General features: G+C 41.0%; 1 protein-coding gene and 1 long non-coding RNA gene across 5 annotated transcripts in view; one reads left to right on the top strand and one right to left on the bottom strand.

The window, feature by feature from the left end:
* Positions 1-10,645: 10,645 nt before the first annotated feature.
* On the bottom strand, positions 10,646-13,009 carry LOC110017171. The gene is made up of 2 exons (XR_002292467.2): positions 11,525-13,009; positions 10,646-11,430 (listed from the first exon to the last, which is right to left on the bottom strand). It is a non-coding gene; the product is annotated as an uncharacterized LOC110017171 (long non-coding RNA).
* LOC101158144 (rho GTPase-activating protein 44) overlaps positions 11,398-21,136 on the top strand; it is a 71,456-nt gene continuing 61,717 nt past the window's right edge. For all 4 annotated transcript variants that reach the window (XM_004080658.4, XM_011488409.2, XM_011488410.2 and 1 more), the window contains exon 1: positions 11,398-11,500. In XM_004080658.4, coding sequence (XP_004080706.1) covers positions 11,448-11,500 — 53 coding nt within the window. In that variant the 5' untranslated portion in view covers positions 11,398-11,447. The remainder of the gene's footprint in view (positions 11,501-21,136) is intronic.

Here is a 21,136-nt window from a genome sequence, read left to right on the forward strand (position 1 = left end):
TTTAATCATCACATCACAAGTTAGAAACAAACATTGCTGTAGTTATACAAATAAAAATTAAACCCAAAAGGGCAATAAACAATAGGATGTATTGGGATTATAAAATGATTTTAGGATGATGGCACCCACCTCTCTGACAGGAGGTCATACAAAAGGGGGTGGGGAACAGTAGCCTTTGGAATATATAGGGGAGTCAAAAGAAGTAGAAGAAGAAGAAGAAAGGAAGGAGGGGCTATGACTAGTAGTGTAATGCAGTAGTTTGTTGGAGATCCCTCAGGTATGGTAACCCTTGAACAGATTTTGTGCTATTATAAAATAAGATAAAGGCTGTCCCGGTTACACTCACCCCTCCAGAATAGCACAAAATCACAAAAACTCATGTCAGCACATTTGCCTTAAACCAGAAACAATACATGTTCCAAAAAAAATACCATCAACAAAATGGTCAAAATGCCAGGAAAATAGCTACCCAGCTACACGGTCCAGATACTCTACAAACAACGTGAGGTGCCATTTACACCTCACATAGATTGAACCATATTGACAATACCAGGTAGAGAGTAAAAGAAATCAAACCAAATAAACTTCAATCACAAAAAAAATAGGAAGCAGTAGTAGAAAAAAAACAATTACACATTTACAGTACTTGTATGAACATACCGTGTATCAAACAATGCTTCAACTTGGGCCATAGATTCAATCAAACGGCAAACTGGTTTTATAATCCTACCAAACCGGGAAGTAAGCCGATGACCCATATCCAAACTTTCCCCGTCAAGGACGGAAGTGATGGGAGAGACAATGTGAGACTCACTGAGGGAATTATCCGTAGCACCAGCTCCAATCGACCCACTGGGCTCTGGTGGGGGCAGGACAAGACCCAGGGCAGATTCACCATCAAATGAGGCAGATGATTGTTGCCTAACCCAGGATGTGGTGCGGTCAAGTACATTTTCTTCGCTGCATGAAAGAGAGCTGATGAGGGGGTGCTCTGCATGTACTGCCTCCACAGCTGATGTGCCAGTGTCGCACAGGTCAGGAACTGAAAAGGTACTAATGACACTGCCACCAGAACAGACAGCATCACCAGCCAAGCGTACATCTAGTGGCAAGAAGTTCACGTTCAGCAAAAGGTTACGATGCACCACACGCTCATTCCCTGCTCGGTCCCTGATACGGTATATGTGAAGAGCAGGTTTGGAAGCCACCACTGTGTAAACTACTGACTCCCATTTATCTGAAAGCTTTCGTTTCCCCTTTGCTCTCTTATTTGCCACCAGCACCTGATCACCAAGGGAAAGCGGTAGACCCTTGGATCTCTTGTCATACTGGTCACGCTGATGTTTCTGCTCCCTGCTACTATGCTGCTGGGCCAAAAGCATGGCGGAGCGAAAGTCGTTTGCCAGCGACTTGACATAGGAGTCATAGTCACATATGATGTCATCTTGAAGGACATTTTTGAACATTAGGTCAACTGGCAGTCGGGGGACCCTCCCAAACATAAGGTAGAATGGGGCAAAGCCTGTGGTTTCATGCGCAGTACAGTTGTAGGCAAAAGTCAAGGACTGAAGCATTTGTGGCCAGTTCTGCTTTGACTGAGAGGGGAGAGACCTCAACATATTGCCCAAAGTGCGGTTAAACCTTTCTGTGGTCCCATTACCCATTGGATGGTAAGGGGATGAGTGTGATTTCCCCACACCACTAAGTTCCAGAAGCTCTGCAAAAAGCTCACTCTCAAAATTTGCTCCTTGGTCAGAGTGTATGCGCTGAGGAAACCCATAGATACAGAAAAATCCATCCCATAACTTCTTTGCCACTGTCTTAGCTGTCTGATCATGACACCGAAATGCATGTGCTAACTTTGTGAAATGATCTGTGACCACAAGAACATCAACAGACTTGTTGTTTTTGTCCTCAGCTGACCAGAAGTCAATGCATACGAGTTCCAATGGCGCAGAAGTCTTAATGTTCTCCAAAGGAGCTCTTGCAGCAGGCTCTGGGGTCTTACTGAGGACACATCTAGGGCAGTTCTTCACATAATCACACACATCCCTATCCATGTCAAACCAGAAGAAGCGATGACGAGCTAAAGAGAGTGTACGTGGCTGACCCTGATGACCCGCATAGTCATGCACACCGGAAAGAACAGCAGATCTCAAGGAGTCAGGCACAACAAACTGAAACCTCTTGTGTTTGGTCAGGGGATCTTTAGAGACTCGGTAGAGTACACCATTCAGAAGTGTGAGTTTGTCCCACTGCTTTAAAATCCTCAGTGTCTGCAGGCCCTCATTACAGCGTTCACGTCTTGATGGTCTGCGCTTCCGCTCAACATAAACGACGACTCTTGATATGACAGGGTCATGCTGCTGGTGAGAAACAAGACTAGACTGTGACAAGGTAGCAGGAGCATCCGCAGCAGGTGGGGCTACAGACGCCAGATAGTCAGCAAGAGATGTTGCTCGCAGCCTAGAGGCAGAGTCCCAGTCACAGGCGGCAGACAAAATAGAAGAAACCTCTCTTTCTGACATGGAGACATTGACAGCAGTTGAGAGGTGGGTGCCATCCAATGTCTGTGGTTGACAGGTCAAATGGAAAGCCTCCTGTACTGTGTCATCTGTGATGTCACAAACCTGATCGAGCAGCCTACAGTATGGCTCTGTCAAAAGGCGTTGAGCGACAGGTTTTACAAATGGGCTCCTGCTCAGTGCGTCGGCCACAACATTCAGCCTGCCAGGGACATACTTGATCTCAAAGCAGTATGGCGCAAGCTTGGAGACCCAGCGCTGCTCACAGGCGTCAAGCCTTGGTTTAGTCAGGATGTATGTGAGGGGGTTGTTGTCAGTCCAAACAGTAAACTTTTGACCTTTAAGCCAATGACTGAATTTATCACATACAGCCCACTTTAGAGCCAAAAACTCGAGCCTGTGAGCAGGATACTTTGACTGACTGCGACTGAGAGTTTTGCTCGCAAAAGCCACAGGTCTTGCCTTGTCCTCACCGATAGGAACTTGCGACAAGACAGCACCCAAACCATCCATAGAAGCATCTGTGGAGAGAATGAAGGGCCTCTCAAAATCTGGATGGGCTAGCATCACACAATTGAGAAGTGCAGCTTTCAGGTTCTCAAATGCACTCTCACATGCTGGAGTCCAATCCTGAGGGGTCAATACTCTGTAGGTCCCTGCCCTCCCACCTGCATTACCTCTAAGTCTTCTCTTCTGGCCTGCAGTAAGAGTGAAGAGTGGCTTAGCAATGCGTGAGCACTCTGGAATAAAGTGTTGGTAAAATAAAACCATACCAAGGAAGGACCTCACTTTCTGTTGAGATGGTGTGCAACCATCAGGGTTCATGAGGTCTTGCTTCTGGAAACTGGAAATAACCTGCACTTTATCCTGATCAACAGAAACCCCAGAAGCCTCAATCACATGTCCTAAGAACCTCACAGATCTTCGAAGAAAGTGACATTTCTTCTGTGCAAGCTTTAGGTTATTGGCTCTCAGACGACGGAAAACAATCTCTAGTCTCTGCAATGCCTCAACCTCTGAAGGTGCAAACACCAGAAGATCATCAAGATAACAGAGAAGACTGGAAAAGTTCAAGTCACCAAAAATGCTGAGCATCATCCTCATAAAGGAAGCTGGACTGTTACAAAGACCCTGTGGGAGGCGGTTGTACTCATAGAGGCCCAAAGGTGTTGTGAAAGCCGTGTAGTGTCTGTCAGACTCATGCAGGGGAATGTTGTAAAACCCAGACGTCAAGTCCATGGTACTGAAAAGGGCGTTACCACCCAGGGCAGCAAGACAGTCAGACTGGTGGGGCAGTGGATGAGCATCCTTAACGGTCTTAGCATTAAGCCAACGGAAGTCAGTGCATATTCTTAAGTCTCCTGACTTCTTCCAAACCATAACAAGGGGTGAAGCATACTCACTGACTGACTTGCTTATGATGCCTTTCAGTTCCATGTCAGATAAGACTTCCCGCAGCTTCCGATAGTGTGCTGGGGGCACTCGTCGATAGGGCAGACGAAAGGGGTGGTCATCGGTTAAATGAATACGATGAACAAAATCCTTCACCTCACCACAGTCTAGCTTGTCTCTAGAGAAGACATCCTGATAGTTAAACACGAGTTCAGCCAGTTTCCTTTTCCACACATCAGCCACCTCACATCCATCAATATCAATGTCATCCAAACCACAATCCCTAAGTTGTTGGAAAGGATCACCTCCTGGAAACAATGAGGTCAGCGAAGCAGTAGCCTGACCATGCTGCATTTCACATGTGGCTTGAGTAAAATACAGATCTTCAACAGCAACACAAGGAAAGACATCAGCAATTTTAGCATTGCGTCGCAACGTCACCGTTGCTTGTGTGGGATTGAGGACCTTGAGTGGAACCCAGCGATCGCCCCACATAGGTGTTATGACACGACCTACCAGGATGTTTTTTGGAGTGGAGCGGGCAGATGAAGGCTCCACAATCACAGTGCTGCCGGGCGACACAGAAGAAGAGGGGGGTAACTTCCCCCACACTACATATTCTTGGTGAGGCAACAAAGTCACCGCCTGTCTCAACCTCACCGTCCCAATCTTATCAGGTAATTGAGGACCTGACCACCTAGAAATGCAACTTAGTAACTGGAGAAACTGTTCACATTCTGGGTTTTCATTAGTGGAAGTCACGATCTCCCAATATGTTGGATTAGACTTCATTTTCTGAATGATGGGCCGAAGCACGTTGCTCCCAATGATCAAGTCATCCCTCTGTCCAGGCACCACGAGTGTGGGCACATTAAACCTGAGTCCGTAAATCTCAATGTCCAAATCATAAATACATTTTGGTTGAGTGACGAGCCCTCCACAACTGACAAGCACCACGTTTTCAGGAATGGCCTTGGGATTCAAAACAACACCAGCATCCTTCAGCCTAAGCTCTGCTGACTCACTCAGTGTGCATGACATGCTCCCCGAATCAAGCATCCCCCTCAAAGCAGACTGGCCACCAACAGACACTGTGGCAAAAAAAAGTTCACTAGCACCCTCAACTCTCTGAGACCCAACATAAACCACTTTTTTTTCTTCAGAAAAACTTTGACAAGTGTCAATGTACACAGAGCGAGAATCTGGAGCAGATGTGAGGGTTTGGTCATTATGGTCCATGCTGACCCTCTCATCACATGGACATCCTAGTTTAAAGCAGGGCTGGAGGTGGAAGCTACTGGCATTGATACAGGTGAGACAGTTCTCGGACAATCACGCTTCATGTGGCCAGAGCCATGGCAGTTGAGACACAGTCTGAACAACCTGCAGTGAGAATGGGTCGAGTGTTCATCTGAACCACAAACCCTGCATTGGGTTGGCTGAAATCTCTGCGAGGCTGGAAAATTTCCAGACTGACGTCGCCCCCGTTGGCTAGTTGTAAGAGACGCAGAACATAAGGAGAGGACTTTATCAAACATATCCACCATCTGTTGAGAAGGAAGGCCAACTTCAGGTGGAGATGGAGCAGATGTTACAGGTGCAGCGTGTAAAGGAGGCAAAGAGTGAGCAGGAGAGGATTGCAGATGACACACAGGGGCTGAATACCCTGAGCTTGGTTCTACCAAAACTACGGGGGTGGATGATGAAACATTAACTGGACTGACAGTGGGAAGACCAACAGTCTGGCATTGAGTGTGGACATGGGCACCCCCGACCTGTTGTGTGTGAACCCGCATCCCCCTAATCTTCCTGACATGCCCATCCAGGCGCTTCTGCACCTCAGCTGCTGTCCATTCCTCGGGAGACTTGACGTGAAACAACAGTGCAAGAGCGGGATCGGGACAATGATTAATGAACATTGTAACCACCTCTGCTCCTGGGTCTTCCACCCGCTTCCCTCGCCTCTGGAGACACTCATCTACAGCATCAATAGATTTGTTTAGACGAATCCAGTAATCCATTGCGTCCTCATCAACCCGCGGCAAAGTGTTATAAAAGTCTCTCATCGGAAGAGCAGAAAATGTCAGTTCACTGAAATTGTGTTTGAGAATATCAAAGACGGCTATAAACATTTCAGTGGGACTCAGCGCGGGCCGAGACCGAAGTGACACTTTAACTACATCCCTGGCTTTACCAGCCAGCCGGGACATGACAATGTCAAACATTTCTGCAGGGGTCACACATTTCACCCTGGACATGTAACATTTCATTATATCCTCCCATTCCTGGATCGAGAACGCATCAGACCGATCACCTCTAAAGTATGGGGGAGCCTTCACATCGGACTGAACAACCACCCGCAGCTGCGATAAGTCATTGTGACTACAGTGCTGGGATTGGCTGTCAGCAGGCTGAGGCTGGGGTTGGCTGGGCTGGTGCATAGCAGTGAGATTCGCTGTAATATTATCACCAATCTGCTTTGCCAAATCAGTAATCATGTTACTGAGAGCGTCATTTAAGACAACCTGACTGGGCTGAGTCTGTGGTGTCACAACTGGCGTGGAACTAGCAGCAGGAATGGTGGGGTTCATTAGTGACTGGTCAACAGAGCTCTCAAAATCACATGAGGTAACTGTCCTGCCCCTCCCAAATGAAACAAAATGTTGACCCCTTCCCATACTGAAAGAAACCTGACGACCCAGGGAATTGTGTTCAGCCATGTCAGTGGTAAAAACAGCACTCAAAAATCTCACAATAAAACCAAAATAAAATAAAATAGCTGGTGAAACAGTTCTAGTTAGTGTTAAGCAAACTTAAACAATATAGAAAGTCAAAATCAGTAAAAAAAAAAAAAAGTCGGAAAATCCCTCAAAGTTAACCTGCAAGTCCCCACGCAGGGATTAACGATCCAACCTAAAGGAGCAGAATGCGCACGCTCACAGCACCTGCAAAACAATACACAGGGCACAGTGTATCCGAGAGCGACAGAGCAGGTGTCAGGCGTTGGCGCGAACTCAGAGCTGCAAGGCCAGCGGAGGGGTAGCAGCGGCGGGTCAGACGTCCACTCCTCCGCGATGTGACGGGTCAAACGGCACCAAGTGTAACCGGTCGCTTTCTGCGTTGTGCTGGTTAATATATGGTGTGACACAGTGTTACCTCTTGGAGAGAAGCCTCCCTTTATTCTGGTAATAAAACAAACAGAAAACAATACACTGTGTGATCCTGCCCACTCCAGTTCCTCTCTGACAGGAGGTCATACAAAAGGGGCTATGCCGCACGCGGCATGCTAGCTTAAAACCTTATACAGGCTCTGTAACACATTTTACACTCACATTTTTCTCATACATACCTGGTAATAAAACAAACAGAAAACAATACACTGTGTGATCCTGCCCACTCCAGTTCCTATACAAACAAAACAAATCGACATTTAAGCTTTAACAGTGAATCCCCAAAATATCTCTCCTGAACCATCAATCCCTTTTAATCATCACATCACAAGTTAGAAACAAACATTGCTGTAGTTATACAAATAAAAATTAAACCCAAAAGGGCAATAAACAATAGGATGTATTGGGATTATAAAATGATTTTAGGATGATGGCACCCACCTCTCTGACAGGAGGTCATACAAAAGGGGGTGGGGAACAGTAGCCTTTGGAATATATAGGGGAGTCAAAAGAAGTAGAAGAAGAAGAAGAAAGGAAGGAGGGGCTATGACTAGTAGTGTAATGCAGTAGTTTGTTGGAGATCCCTCAGGTATGGTAACCCTTGAACAGATTTTGTGCTATTATAAAATAAGATAAAGGCTGTCCCGGTTACATAAGCAACAGACCTAGAAGAGCCCTTCCTGGATGTTGAATGTAGAAATGTGTGCTGCATTCACTGTACATTAAACAGGACGTTGAAACAATAAATAAATCGAAACATTTACGCCACAACAGTCCTTTCCAGCCACAAGAGGCCACTGTTTGCCATCATAAACAGCTACGATCCTGAAGAAGGACTGCATCAGGTTGATTTGTCTTCCTTTGACATTTGCTCCCTCAATGTACATTTGAGTCTGAGGGATACTAACATGTGAGATCTAGCTGTGGATGATTGTGAGTAAAAGTAATTTAGGATAAAACTGACAACGTTTTATACGATAATGTGAGATTGAGAAACCCTTTAACCACATTAAACCATGGCTAAAACATGTTCAAATTGGCAACAAATAGTGTATGAACTCAATGAGAAATCGCTGACATCTGAAGGACAGAGAATGACTCTAGAATTAAGTCTAATTTCTGTTAAACAATTGCATTTGAGGTCAACTATATTTAGTTCATATTTTGTGTCACAAGTTGTTTAGACACAGTCAGACCTGATCTGTGCTCCTGGAGAAGTCAAAAAAGTAAGCAGAATGTTAACAAATGAGGAACATTGAACAAGAAGCTTGACAAAAATACTATACATTTGATGGTTGACTAATAACTGTGTTAACAGTTAAAGTTGTAGCACGACTGTGTTTTGGTGCACCTTTAAAGCACTTGGTGTTGTAATTATGGCTTTAAAGGCTCATTAAAATCCAGCCTTGCACCGTTTAGCAAAGATGATGAAAGACAGTTTGGAAAAAAAGGCAAGAATTGTCAGAATGGTAAATGTGAAGAAGATTTTGTGGACTCCCAAGTAAGATTTGAGGTTTGCATTGACACCAAAGTTCCTTCATTTTTCCTCATCAGCATCCTTATGCTGTAAACATTCAGCCAAAATGCATACATTTGAAATATTTTTCTGTTGTTTTTTTCAAAGTTCAAGTCCTCTTCTGCATCCCTCACTTCTGGTGTCCCTCAAGGCTCAGTTTTGGGACCTTTATTGTTTATGTTATATCTGCTGCCTTTGCAGCATAATTTCAGTTCTTTTACTGATATTTCTTACCATTTTTACGCTGATGACGTTCAGCTTTGTGTGTTTTCAAACCCCAGGACATTTTTAAAATACAGATTTTACACACGTGTCTGGATTCAGTCAAGTGTTGGATGAATGATAATTTTCTCCAACTAAATGAAGCCAAAACTGAGGTTCTAGACTGTGCTCCTGACAGTTGCCACCCCCGGATAGTCCAGTGGCTTGGTCCACTTGCTTCCTTTATCAAGCCCTCAGTCAGGAACCTCAGAAACTCTAGACCCGGTTTTTTCCCTTGACTCTCATGTCGGGTCACTTGTTCGCTCTTGTTTTTATCATCTTAAAAACATTGCAAAACTGAGTCCATTTGTGTTGCATTCTGAAATGGAAATGCTCATCCATGCTTTTATTTCTTCTCGTCTTGACTACTGCAAAGTCCATCATCATATGTTTGAGCAAAAAATCTTTAGAACGGCTCCAGGTTGTCCAGGTTATCCAGAACGCTGCTGCAAGACTTTTAACCAATTCATCCAAGTTTTCACACGTCACCCCGTTATTAATCCAGCTGCACTGGCTCCCCATCCGCTACCGAGTGCATTTTAAAATCCTGGTTTTGACATACATAGCTCTTAATAACCAAGCACCGGTCTACTTAAAAGACCTTTTGCAGCCGTACACTCCCAGCAGGTCCCTGAGGTCTTGTGATCAGGGTCTGCTGGTTGTTAAGAGAACCCGGTTGAAAACTAAAGGTGACAGAGCTTTTGCTGCAGTGGCCCCATCCCTCTGGAACTCCCTTCCTCTCAGCCTCAGATCTGCAGACTCAGTGTTTTCTTTTAAAAAAACGGCTATAAACCTATCTTTTTAAAATAGCTTTTTCTTAATTCTTTTTTATATTCTGTGTTTTACTGTGTTTTATCTTTTTTTTTTACTGTGAAGCACTTTGTGATTTTTAGCTTGAAAGGTGGTATACAAATAAAGTTAATTATTATTTTCTCTTAGCTGATAGATTGAACAATAGAAAGACAAATAAACTGTTTGGTATGTAGATCAAATGATCATAATTGATTAAAACATATTTCGGTTGCAGGGAACCAGTCATGTTATCAAAGCAAACATCCCAACCAGAAAAAAAGCTACAAATATTTAGATTTTAAAAGATTACCACAGTGAAACCTTCATTATGTGCTTTATGCTGGTTAGGTATTTTATAAAAAAAAAGTTAACACTTTAAAACATGTTGTGATAAAAATGAAGGCAATATTTTTCAAAGCCAGGTCCCTGCTTTTATGTGATTAATAAAGAAAACAAAAATACAAAATGACAAAAACATTTCCCAAATTCCTTGGATTTTATGCAATTTTACTGTGACCCTTTTCTTTTTGAATATGTTTAATCTTTGCAGCATTTCCTGTTTCTTAAAACTTCCATTATGGCTCATGCCTTTGCTCTGTTGCTTCACAGTGAGACGGCTGTGGTTTGCATGTTCTCCCCACATTTGACTACTCTTTCTCCAAGCAATATGGCCCATAAAAAACAGTCAAGGAAAACACATTTTATAGGATAATTGATGTATCTAAATCCTCCCTTTGGCGTTAGTGAGTTGTCTGTTTATCTGGTGATCTGTCCAGGAAGTATCATGCCTTTGTTCTGGGATGGTCTCCAGCTACAGCTGTGGTGGCTTTAGTGAGTTTACAAGCGACTTTTACTGCTTGAATGCTGTACTCACACACACACACACACAGACACACACACAGACACACACACAGACACACACACACACACACGCACACACACACCCCCACACACACAGACACACACACACACACACACACACACAAACATGTCTGGAAGCAAATTTTATTGTGAAATTCAGGTGTACATTACAGAAAGTAAAAACAAAATATCCGAAGACAATAAGTAAACATTTAGGTCATAAAATGTAATCTGACAGCCATTTTTGCTTTGGTTTGTTTCAAGCAATCAGAATAACAATGATACTTAAGAAAAAAAGAAAAAAGGGATACCTGTACATATTTACAGTATGTCAAACTTTTCATGATCAATTGTGACTTTATTGGAACAATTGAAAGCAAAGAAGACACAATTTCATGTTGTTACTTAGGCTTATTTCTGGTTTAATGGTATTAATATTTAGTATAAAGACGTTTTGCCACATTATCATAAATTCCAAAAACTCATTTTGTTTATTCAAACTAGTTTTAAGTTGATTTTTTTTTACTATCCTAACACACATCGAGACTTTTAAAGTGTATTTAAGAACGTTTTTTGTAAGTGTGATTAGAAAAACTGACTGGTTTGGTGTCAAAATCTACCCACTACATTTGACTACATTTCCCACAATGCACCAACGGCGGCGTCGAGCTGTCAGCACCGGGAGAGAAGCTGGTCCAGCATCTTCTGAGCTGCGAAGCGGAACCAATGACAGAGATCCAGCCCTCATCAGCGAAATGAGCAGGAATTAGCTCCGACACCGTCCCCCGCGTCTCCGTGGCGGTCCCCCGCGATGCACGAACCGGATATTTGACGACCGAAGCTCCCCGTCTGTCTGGTACACAGCAGCGCAGAGACCTGACTTCATTCTATCAATGAGATCTGCGAGGAGGCTCTACCGAAAAACACAAGATGAAGAAGCAGTTCAACCGAATGAGACAGCTCGCCAACCAAACAGTGGGCAGGTAAGGCGTGAAGCACCGACGCACGAGCGCGAGCCGCCGCTGACTCATCCAGCGGCCGCTTGTCTCTGAAGCCACATAGTCAGAACCTCGCTCGACAGGCTCACGCCGCTCAGCTGGTTCGGTTGACACAGGAGCCGTCAGAGCAGGTCACACAGCAGCTGGATGACTGATGGGCTGCGCGGAGCGGGAGGAGCGTTCCTGCACACATGAGGAGGGAGCTGGCATGGTACCCAAGGAGCTGACCGGTGGAGGAAAGGAGGTTCTTTCCTCCACCGGTCAGCTGCAGCATCCAGCCTTCATGGAGAAGCTAAAACAATGAGCCTTATCTATAAATAGCAACTAAAGGAGGAGAATTATTAACGAGGGCAGCAGATTCTTAGAGGATACCACTAAACAGTAGTCTTTAAAATGGCTATTTTTAAAAGAACTAAATTGTTTTTAGTATATCCTACAGTAAATATAGTGAATACTAGGTCACATAATCATAGCTAATAACAAAGATCTGCTCAATAACATCAAAAGTCCAGAAAAAATATGACAAAAAGGTAATACTAGTCTATGAGAGCCCTAAAGGATCCCATCCAAAGCACAATAACAATCCACGTTCCAACTTTAAAGTGCTGTTCTGTGAGGTAAAGACAAGAAATCTGCTGACAGATGTTTGAGTTTCATATAGCAAAACTTTGAATTAATATTTTCAGTTATGTTAATGACAATTCTTCTTCATTCAAGTGAACTTGTCTTGAAGTTGAAGGATGCTCTGGCCAGTTGTCGTCTCTTATAGTCAACTCTTTAAATGTTTTGCCACTTATTTAAGTAGCTTACCGGTACTCACTCTCTATTTTGTTTCTACGTCTGAAACAAAGCATCCTTAGTTTGAGACAAAGCATTATTTCAATACATGTAACCAAATATTCTTCCCCTTTGGTGAAATTGAGGAATGAACTGAAATAAATAGACATATGGAAGTGAAGATTGAGACCAAACCTAACAGACAAACGTGCTAGTGACGACTTAAACATAAACTAAGTTCCCTGTTTACTTACTTGTATTTCATGTGATGTAGAGTCACAGCCACTTTTTTAGTTGTCAGGTATGGAAATCTATACTTTTGGAAAAAAAGAAAAACTTTATATTGATTGCTGCTCTCTTCCTATAGGAAGTCTTCCGTTTATGATTTTAATATTTGCACACCTATACACTGAATGTCACCATGAATGCACCTTAAACATAAACAGCAGCAAAGTACAAAATAATTTGCACTTACTTGGTCATTCACTCATCTGAATTAGCGAATAGAGCTTTTAACATTTTGAAATCAACTTAATATGCATTAAAAAATCCTTGTGTTTTAAAACCACATAAACACAAATAAAAACATTGGTGCTTTCTAAAATTTGCTTTATGGTCAAATCCTTAAAACTTTGTGAAATTTAATGTTTGAATCTCATGATATTTTGGATGATTACTAAATGAAAGAGGTTCAACAACGGTGCCTTAAGGAACCCCTGTTAAGTTTTGCCATTCCAATAGCAGCTAATGTCTCATAGACATTTGTGTAATTCGCAATACATACGAATGAGTAACTTTGACTAACCCTAACCCTAACCCTAACCCTAACCCTAACCCTATCCCAACCTAACCCAACCTAACCCTAACCCTAACCCTAACCCATTTGCGTGGTTTTTGATGACTATCAGGAGCTTTTTTTTGTCTTTGGTTCAAATGCTGACATAAGTTCCATTTAGATAAATTAGGTAGAAAATGTTTGTGCCTCTCAGACTCAAGAACTGAAACACAAGAAATGACTGCATTGCAGTTAATGTGAAAGAGAGGAACCCAAATAAATCTTGAATGGAGAAAGATCTATGACCATACAAAGAAATACATTTTAGTCAACCATATATCTATGTGTCCTGTGTATCCAAAGATAAATGGAGAGCTTTTTACTCTCAGTTGAGATTTAAGGAATTCTGTTTTATCATTATTAAAAAAAGACTATTTTGACCTTAGATTTTGGTAACACATTTTTTTGAAGACATAAAGTGCTACTGTCTGTATATGAATATGAGTGCCATATTTTTGTCAGTACATCACCGTTTCTCTTTTGAGTGCTAAAATCCAGCTTGTCTTTCAGAGTGAATTGTTAAGTCTTTGTCTTCTATTTGTCAACCCCACCCTTCACTTGAAACAGAAAGATAATACCATGTGTGAACTCATTTCCATGAAGCAATTTAGATCATTTAAACTGTAAAATGTTGCTCAAATTCACAATAGAATAACTTCTGTGTTTGCAGATGACGTTTGTCCTGTTAGAAAACAGGGGATTTGAATGTTAGTTTATGCCTGATGAGCAGAGGCTGCTATTGAAAGATTATAAAGCACAAATGTGAAATTGTTCAGGTGAAATAAATACAACAAAACCTGTCTGTCCTGCTTAACAGATAGAACAGTTGATGGTTTCTTTGAAGAGGATTAAACATGGAGATGATTGAATACTTTTCTGTCTGAACCTCCTGTGAGAATAATCTGATACGGATTACTTCACCCTGTAAAAGGTTGTGACTAAATGCCACTGAACCCTGAACCCCATATAGCTGTTTTGACATTAATGTTAAGAAACTCAACTTAAGAAGACAGCAAAAACTCACACGGGACAAGTTTGAAGATATTCTAAAATTGAAACCAAAAATGGTCCAAAGCCAAGTTAAAGCCAAGGGAAATAGTATCACAGTGAAAGTCATGCCTGCAGCCAGTTCATTAAGAAAAAACATGGGTCATGAGCAGAATCTAACTCAAACCTCAAGACATTTTAAAAAATGCCTAAAAGCCGTTATTAGATTGTTTTTGTTCTTTCCTAAATTGAGACAAAAAATCAAGGAGTTGTCCAAAAGTAAAATTCAGCCTTCCTGAACTTTTGGATTATTTTAACAATTGAGAGACTTGATCACCAAACCGTCATACTGTAAATCAGTCTTGACTTAAACCTTAGAGACAAGAGGACAATGGCTGAATACAGGCAAGAACTATGGATGATTGAAATCAGATCAAACACTGGGTTTTAAAACATGTCCCAAAGTCAGTTTCAAAAATGTAATTTATGTCATGACTGACCTTTCATTTACTCATTCATTAAGCCGCTCCCTGATTTCCATAATGAATAATTTTAAAGCATCATAAACTCAGCAGGTGCCATTAAATTCAATAGAAGACATTTTACCATTAAAATATCACTGAAGCTGCTCCTAAAGGGACATTCAATTGAAATAGCTCCAGTGCACTTGAAATTTTCTTAGTCTTTTGTGAACTGTAATGTATAAAACCAAAAAAATTCATAATAAGATCACGCAAATATGTATAACTTTAGCTCTAAAACATAAAGGTGTGTTTTTTTGAACTACACGTTTAAGCTGGAGTATCATGTGAAGTGGAACGTCCCACTAATGAGTTCTAGTATCCTAAGAAGCAAAACATTGGGGCAATTAGTCCCATTTAAAGGGTGAAGGCTTCAACACGGCATTTGTTGACTGAACACAAAGTTAACAGGTAAAACCTCCTCTCTGACCTTGGCAGCTTTAAGCAATCTACTGGACTCAGCAGTCATCACCTCATGTCTGATGAACCAACCAAGTATGTCAAGTTTTAATTGAAGTTCAATTAGGTGTGTCCTAAATTTTAAATATATTTATAAACACAGCTAACTCTGATCTAATTATGTTCAAATCTGTTGAAAAGTGTTTGATTTTCACAAAGATTGTTGATTATGAACAAATTAACTAGTTTAAGCTGTTAATTTAAAACATTATATAAACCAGTTTTGCTCTTAACAACTCAAAAAAATGTTTAATTAGTGCAGTTGTTTTTTTGAAGTGTACTGATCTTGAGGGATGGGGGGCCCGGTTTAGCTCATGCTGGTTTGCGGCACCTTCCATCCGAGAAACCAGGGTTCAATCCCAGTGTGCTCCCTATTCCCTTCTCTGCTGCTGTGCCAGTCCCAAGCCCAGCTGGATTGAGAGGGTTGCGTCAGGAAGGGCATCCGGCATAAAACATTGCCAAGTTGCAACTCATCCTAGTGGGAGGGTTGTTTCGCTGTGGTGACCCCTGATGGGAGAAGCCGAAAGTGAAAAAAAAAAAAAAACTGATCTTGAGGGATGGAGCAGCATTCTTCAAAATATGTTCTTTTATTTTGGCCTGAGTGCGTAGAACACAGGAAGTACTATGTTAAAATTACAAGTCAATTACATTTTTAAATGTATTTTCCAAAATAAATCACAAAGCTACCAGAAAAGTAAAGGGGCCCTCTGACACCTGTGTCACCCGATTTTGTGGAAACCACAAAAACAAGACAGTAAGTTTTCACCACAGCCTGTCGCCCATAGGATGCCTGTAGCTTCTCTGGACGTTTGCTGTGAGGAGAGAAGTCAAATATAGGATTTTAATCCAGAAGATTGCTTTCACATTGATTTACGAATGCATAAATGGGATTGTGTTTACAGTTTGTCCCAGGTTAACATCTTCTACAACACAGTTGTAGAAGAGGCACATTGGCCTGGTGACCACTAGAAATTGGAAAGACATTTACGGCCGTTTGCAATATGACGTAAGGCCCAAAACACCAAATCATTGTCTGTTGGTTGGTTAAGCGGACCACATCATCGAAGAAAGCTTTAATCATAGTAGAGATAATATTGTTTGATGAATCAAATATTTGTTTGTTTTTTTTACCTTAAAGCAGCATCTCCAGTTTATACAGACATCCCTCTTTAAGGACATTACTGCTGCAGGGCTCCAGTTCAGCATATAGGTCAAGAGAGGTTCAGACACAGATAAATTCATCTCTAAAACAGTCTGCCTGCACCATTAATCCTGCATAATGCTGCGTAAACTGTGCGGCTGAATGAAAATGTGTAACTCTGTGTGTGACCACAGCGAGATTGTGGCAGGAAGGGGACAGGCTTAATCCTCTTTTGGCTCAGTCACTTCTCCTGCATGGTATTTTTAACTCATTTTCCCACTGAGATTTCCAGGCTGTGCCCATAAACAAAACAGGCTGCTTCTGTGATTTGTGGGGTTAGCAGGGTCTTCATAAAAACCACGAGTCCCTGAAGCAATCAAGAAGAAAGCTGATATAATTCGTGCCAGTCAGAGGCTAAATAATGTCGCTGTGAGATAAGACAAAACTAAAAAAAAAAAATCAATTTAAGATGTCGAGAAACAGATTTTTAATCTTCATCAACATGCAGAAAAATGTATTCTCTGTGTTGCTGCAGTGGATTCGGGCTGTGGCTGGAATGACTTCAGGAAACACTGCATTTGCTCACACACCATTGCCTATTGTCAAGTTTGGTGATGAAAGAGTGTGTAGAAAATTGTTGGTATTTTCCCAGCCCAGCACCTTAACGGCTTTGTTTCTGAGGTGACTTGTTTCTCTGTAATATTCTTGCAACTCTGACTGGACCTGATACAGATGGTTCCTGTTGTGTGTGCTCCCATTCAGTGGAACCGGTGCAGGAACTTGTGTAACCAGCCGCGCTTGTTTGATTTTACTCGACAGCACGCTAGTGTTTGTGTGTGTTTGGGGGGGGTGGGGGGTGTCCTACATGCTCACACAGTTTGATGTGTTTGATAAGAAAAGCTCCATGGAGAAACTGCCTTCAACATAACAGCAAACATATAAGAGCAACCGTGAGCGCAAGAGAATGTTCGATCTGATGTGACAGACGAGGCTGCAGCCAGATCTGTATTTTCGATCACATTTCTAATCTATTACAAAGTGATGACAGGTGACAAAGTGAACACAGGTGATCAGATCCCATCAGATTTTTGGGAACAGGAAGCTGGAAGGTGTTTTCATTTTTTTTTATATCTCTCTGCTCTTTTCAAAATGAATTTCAGAAATGCTTCTTCTCAGATGCATTGCACTGATTAATTAAAGAGAAATTGAACTAATTAAAGATAATTTTTGAATTTTTGATAACAAAAAAACTTTCTGATATTGTGCTTTGACTTTGAAACCGTCTCTGTGAAAAGCTGGTTTCTCAGGTTGTAGACTCCCTTGAGAGCAAGATATTAAACCTGTTTAAATTTGAAGAAAAAAAAAAGCAACCCAAAAAAATGTAAGAATTTGCAAAATCAAACCAGCAACCACCAGCATGGCCTAGTTACTCCATATGTTGTATGAAAAATGCAGGTCATGCATTCTTTGCATGGTTGTTTGTATTTCAGCTTAAAAATGACAGTGACATTTTGTTTTTGCATAATAATTCAGGTGTCTCTGGTATTACAGTCACATCAACCCAGTAAAGCTTTGCTCTGCATATAATTTGACGGAAAAAAATAGGCGCTTTCTGGATGAATTATTAACAGCTTAGTGTGATCCTTTGTGGCCTGTTATTTGGCACAAATAAATATGCTCTGTCACATGTACTTTAGCTCCATAGAGGTGAGAAAAAAAATACTGCTGACATGTTTTTGTTCCTCATCAACCGTTGGACACTTGAGCTGAAATATAATGAAGTCATTTGTCAAACAATGAGTCAGCTGCTGATTCCTGAAACGTCCTGTGGATGTGATGGTTGATCGGCCTTCATTTTCAACATAATTAGTCGTTCATCTCACTTCATAGACTGGATCCAGATAAATTAGGCTGGCCTCGGAGCTAACATTTAATAATTTAAGATAATTGCAGTCAGACTGACACAAGCTAAAAGGGTAAATAAAGGATGAGGTTTGAAGTGTTGCTTTGCAGCAGGTAAAACTATAAATATATTTGAAGAGATTCCTCTCCATCAGTACATGATATTATAATTGAGGTATTCATTTTTGTCTTCAAAGTGAGGTGAGGAAACTGATGTAATGTTTATCATTGAATTGCGAAACAGAATTTCAATTAGAAAATATATATATATTTTTTTAACTTTTTAGCCTATTGTCAGAGTTTTACAGTTATGGCTACAATTAAACGACTAAAATTAAACAAGAAGCTATGTTATAGAAGAAAAACATTTTAGCACATCACACAAGAGTCAACAGAGACTAGTCCCAAACAAAAAATCTTCCTAGCAACCAGAACATTAGAGTGCATCAGCATTAGGATCAGTCAAACACAAACATGCTCCAACTTGTTCTGGGATGACAAGTCTGGCTGCTTTTTTGCATAGAGGATGGAGAGTTTTGTCGGATTTGAGTGAGATTGTCTCTTTTTTTGTGAGCCACAAATCTATTTGGTGACGCCTTCACTGTTCAAGGTGAGCTGAATCCCGTGTTGCTCCAATGCAAGTCCGTAAACGAGAACAGCAAGAATTAAACTTAATAAACCATCAAGAATTAACAGGGAGAGACTTGTAAATGCTAAAACACTTTTACAGCCTTTCAATAAACTCACTGTGTTTACACCCCTCTAAAGAAATCATAATTAAAAAAAATTGTTGCATGTGATTAGTGAATGACATACAAATTAATGTGGCACTGTGAGAACATTTTTCTGATTATTGATTTTTATTAATTTTTTAGTTTTATTTTCATTTTTACATTTGTTATTTACTTACTAGCTATTGCTCTGACCTCAAAATTTAAAATTTAAGGAGAAACAAAAACAATATAAAAACTTTTAGAAACACAATATAAAATATTTTTAAAAAAGAAGATCTATGTAAATTTGATTTTTTAGGAGCTTCAACAAAATTCATGAGCAGAAAGTAAATTTGCTGACAGAAATGGTCTTTTGGAGTAAATTAAAGTAAACAGTAAACAGCAGGCGATCAGTTCTGACCAGCAAAGCAGAAGAATTACCAGTGCAGGAGTATAAAGTAGAGATGAAAAAAACTGCTACAATATGAGAGTAAAAGGTGAAAGAACATCTTCTAAGGATAAAAAGTCAAACCTTGCAAAATATTTTAATACATTTTTCAAAGCAAAATTGCAAATACAAGAAAAAAAAAAGGAAAGTAAATATGAAAAGCTCAGAAAACATTACTGTTAAAAAATGTATGATTGGCAAAATTTAACATCCAAATCCAGCTAGATTTTTGAAATCTTTTTATAGTTATTCATTAAACTTCATTCTTTTTTACCTACATATTCTGATTTTCTTAGGGATGTATTTCTTCTGTAGGTCCCTAGTTTTCCCCCTGACTTTCTTCTTGTTTTATTTTGAAAACACAGTTATGTCCTGAGGCTTATGAACACCAAAAAGATGAAGAAACTCCAAAATGTGGGTCTTTTGACCAAAATAGCCTCCTGTGACACAATAAAGAGCAGCGTCTGATGCGCTTACATGCTGCCTGGAACAAAAGCGTGAACTCTGGACAAGTCCGTCAGTCTGCCACCGCTATAGGTTTTCAGGGCAAAGTCTGGCTGTCACTCCTAATGGAGCATTAAGGTTTTCATAGACTTGTTGATGTAGCTACTGCTTTGTGTTGAGACTACAAAGCAGACAAACACATGTATAGCTATCCAAAAGCTGCTGCTGCTGCTGGAAATGATGCTAAAAATGTTGTTTTTCAGTAAACTAATTATCCATATAATAAAAGCATTTTTCAGTATAGATAAAATACAAATCTCTGATTTGTATTCTCCTCATTCATTTGATATATTTTCTTCAGTTGCCATTTTCTTGCAAATGTTCCTAAAATATTTCTTTTTTTTACCACTTTTCGTCCATCAAAAAGCTGCTGTGACTGCCTCTGCTCTGCTGCTTTCAGACTTTCCAGCAGCTGCTGTGGGGATTTGTCCTCTCTATTCAGCCTCGTGGGCTTTAGTGGGGTTGAAAACTGATGTCTGCTGATATGGCTTGGCTCACAGTGTGAGTTCCTGTAAATCCCAAAGGTGTTGGATGAGGTTAAGGCTCACGCTTTGTGCAGACTGGTCAGTGTGTGAAGGCAATTGTCATGTTGAAAGACTCGTCCTGCATTGTGGTTCAAAGGTAAAAACACAATACTGATACACAACAGGACCAAAAACAAAACTAACCCCTGTTTGGAAGCAAAACTTCATGAAGTTTTGGGTCTGTTAGAACTTGGGGTCTGTTACAACTTCGCAGTTGCTCTGCTAACCAGGGTGCCACCTGGTTAGCAGAGCAGGAAACAACAACAACAACAACAACAAGATGTTGTTTCCTGCTCTGTTTCCTTATGTGTTGATGCTTCAAAAGCCTATTTCATGCTTAAGCCTTTCAAAGTCAACTATATCCATATGATAATACATTATCTTTGGCACACTAAATAACAATTTTTGAAATGAAATATGAGTTATTTTCACAGCTAATTTTTCTTTGCAGATGACCGCTAGCTCGGAGAAAGTGTGTGTGTGAGCCTGGGGGCGGCGCTTGCAGCACAGACAGAAAGTTGATTTTGTGGGCCCTTTATCTTTGTCCATGTGCTTTTTTTTAGGTTTTCTTTGCTGATGTTAAAAAAAGTAAGGATAAGAAAATTACAGTAAAGTAAGAAAGTTGCAATAAAGATAAGGAACGAGTACATCAGAGGGACGGCTCATGTTGCCTGTGTTAGCGACAAAGTCAGAGAAGCCAGACTGAGATGGTTTGGACATGTTCAGAGGAGGGATAGTGGATATATTGGTAGAAGCATGTTGGAGATGGAGCTGCCTGGCAGGAGGGCAAGAGGACGGCCAAAGAGGAGA

This window comes from Oryzias latipes, chromosome 19, assembly GCF_002234675.1.
Source record: "Oryzias latipes chromosome 19, ASM223467v1".
NCBI classification, from domain to species: domain Eukaryota; kingdom Metazoa; phylum Chordata; class Actinopteri; order Beloniformes; family Adrianichthyidae; genus Oryzias; species Oryzias latipes.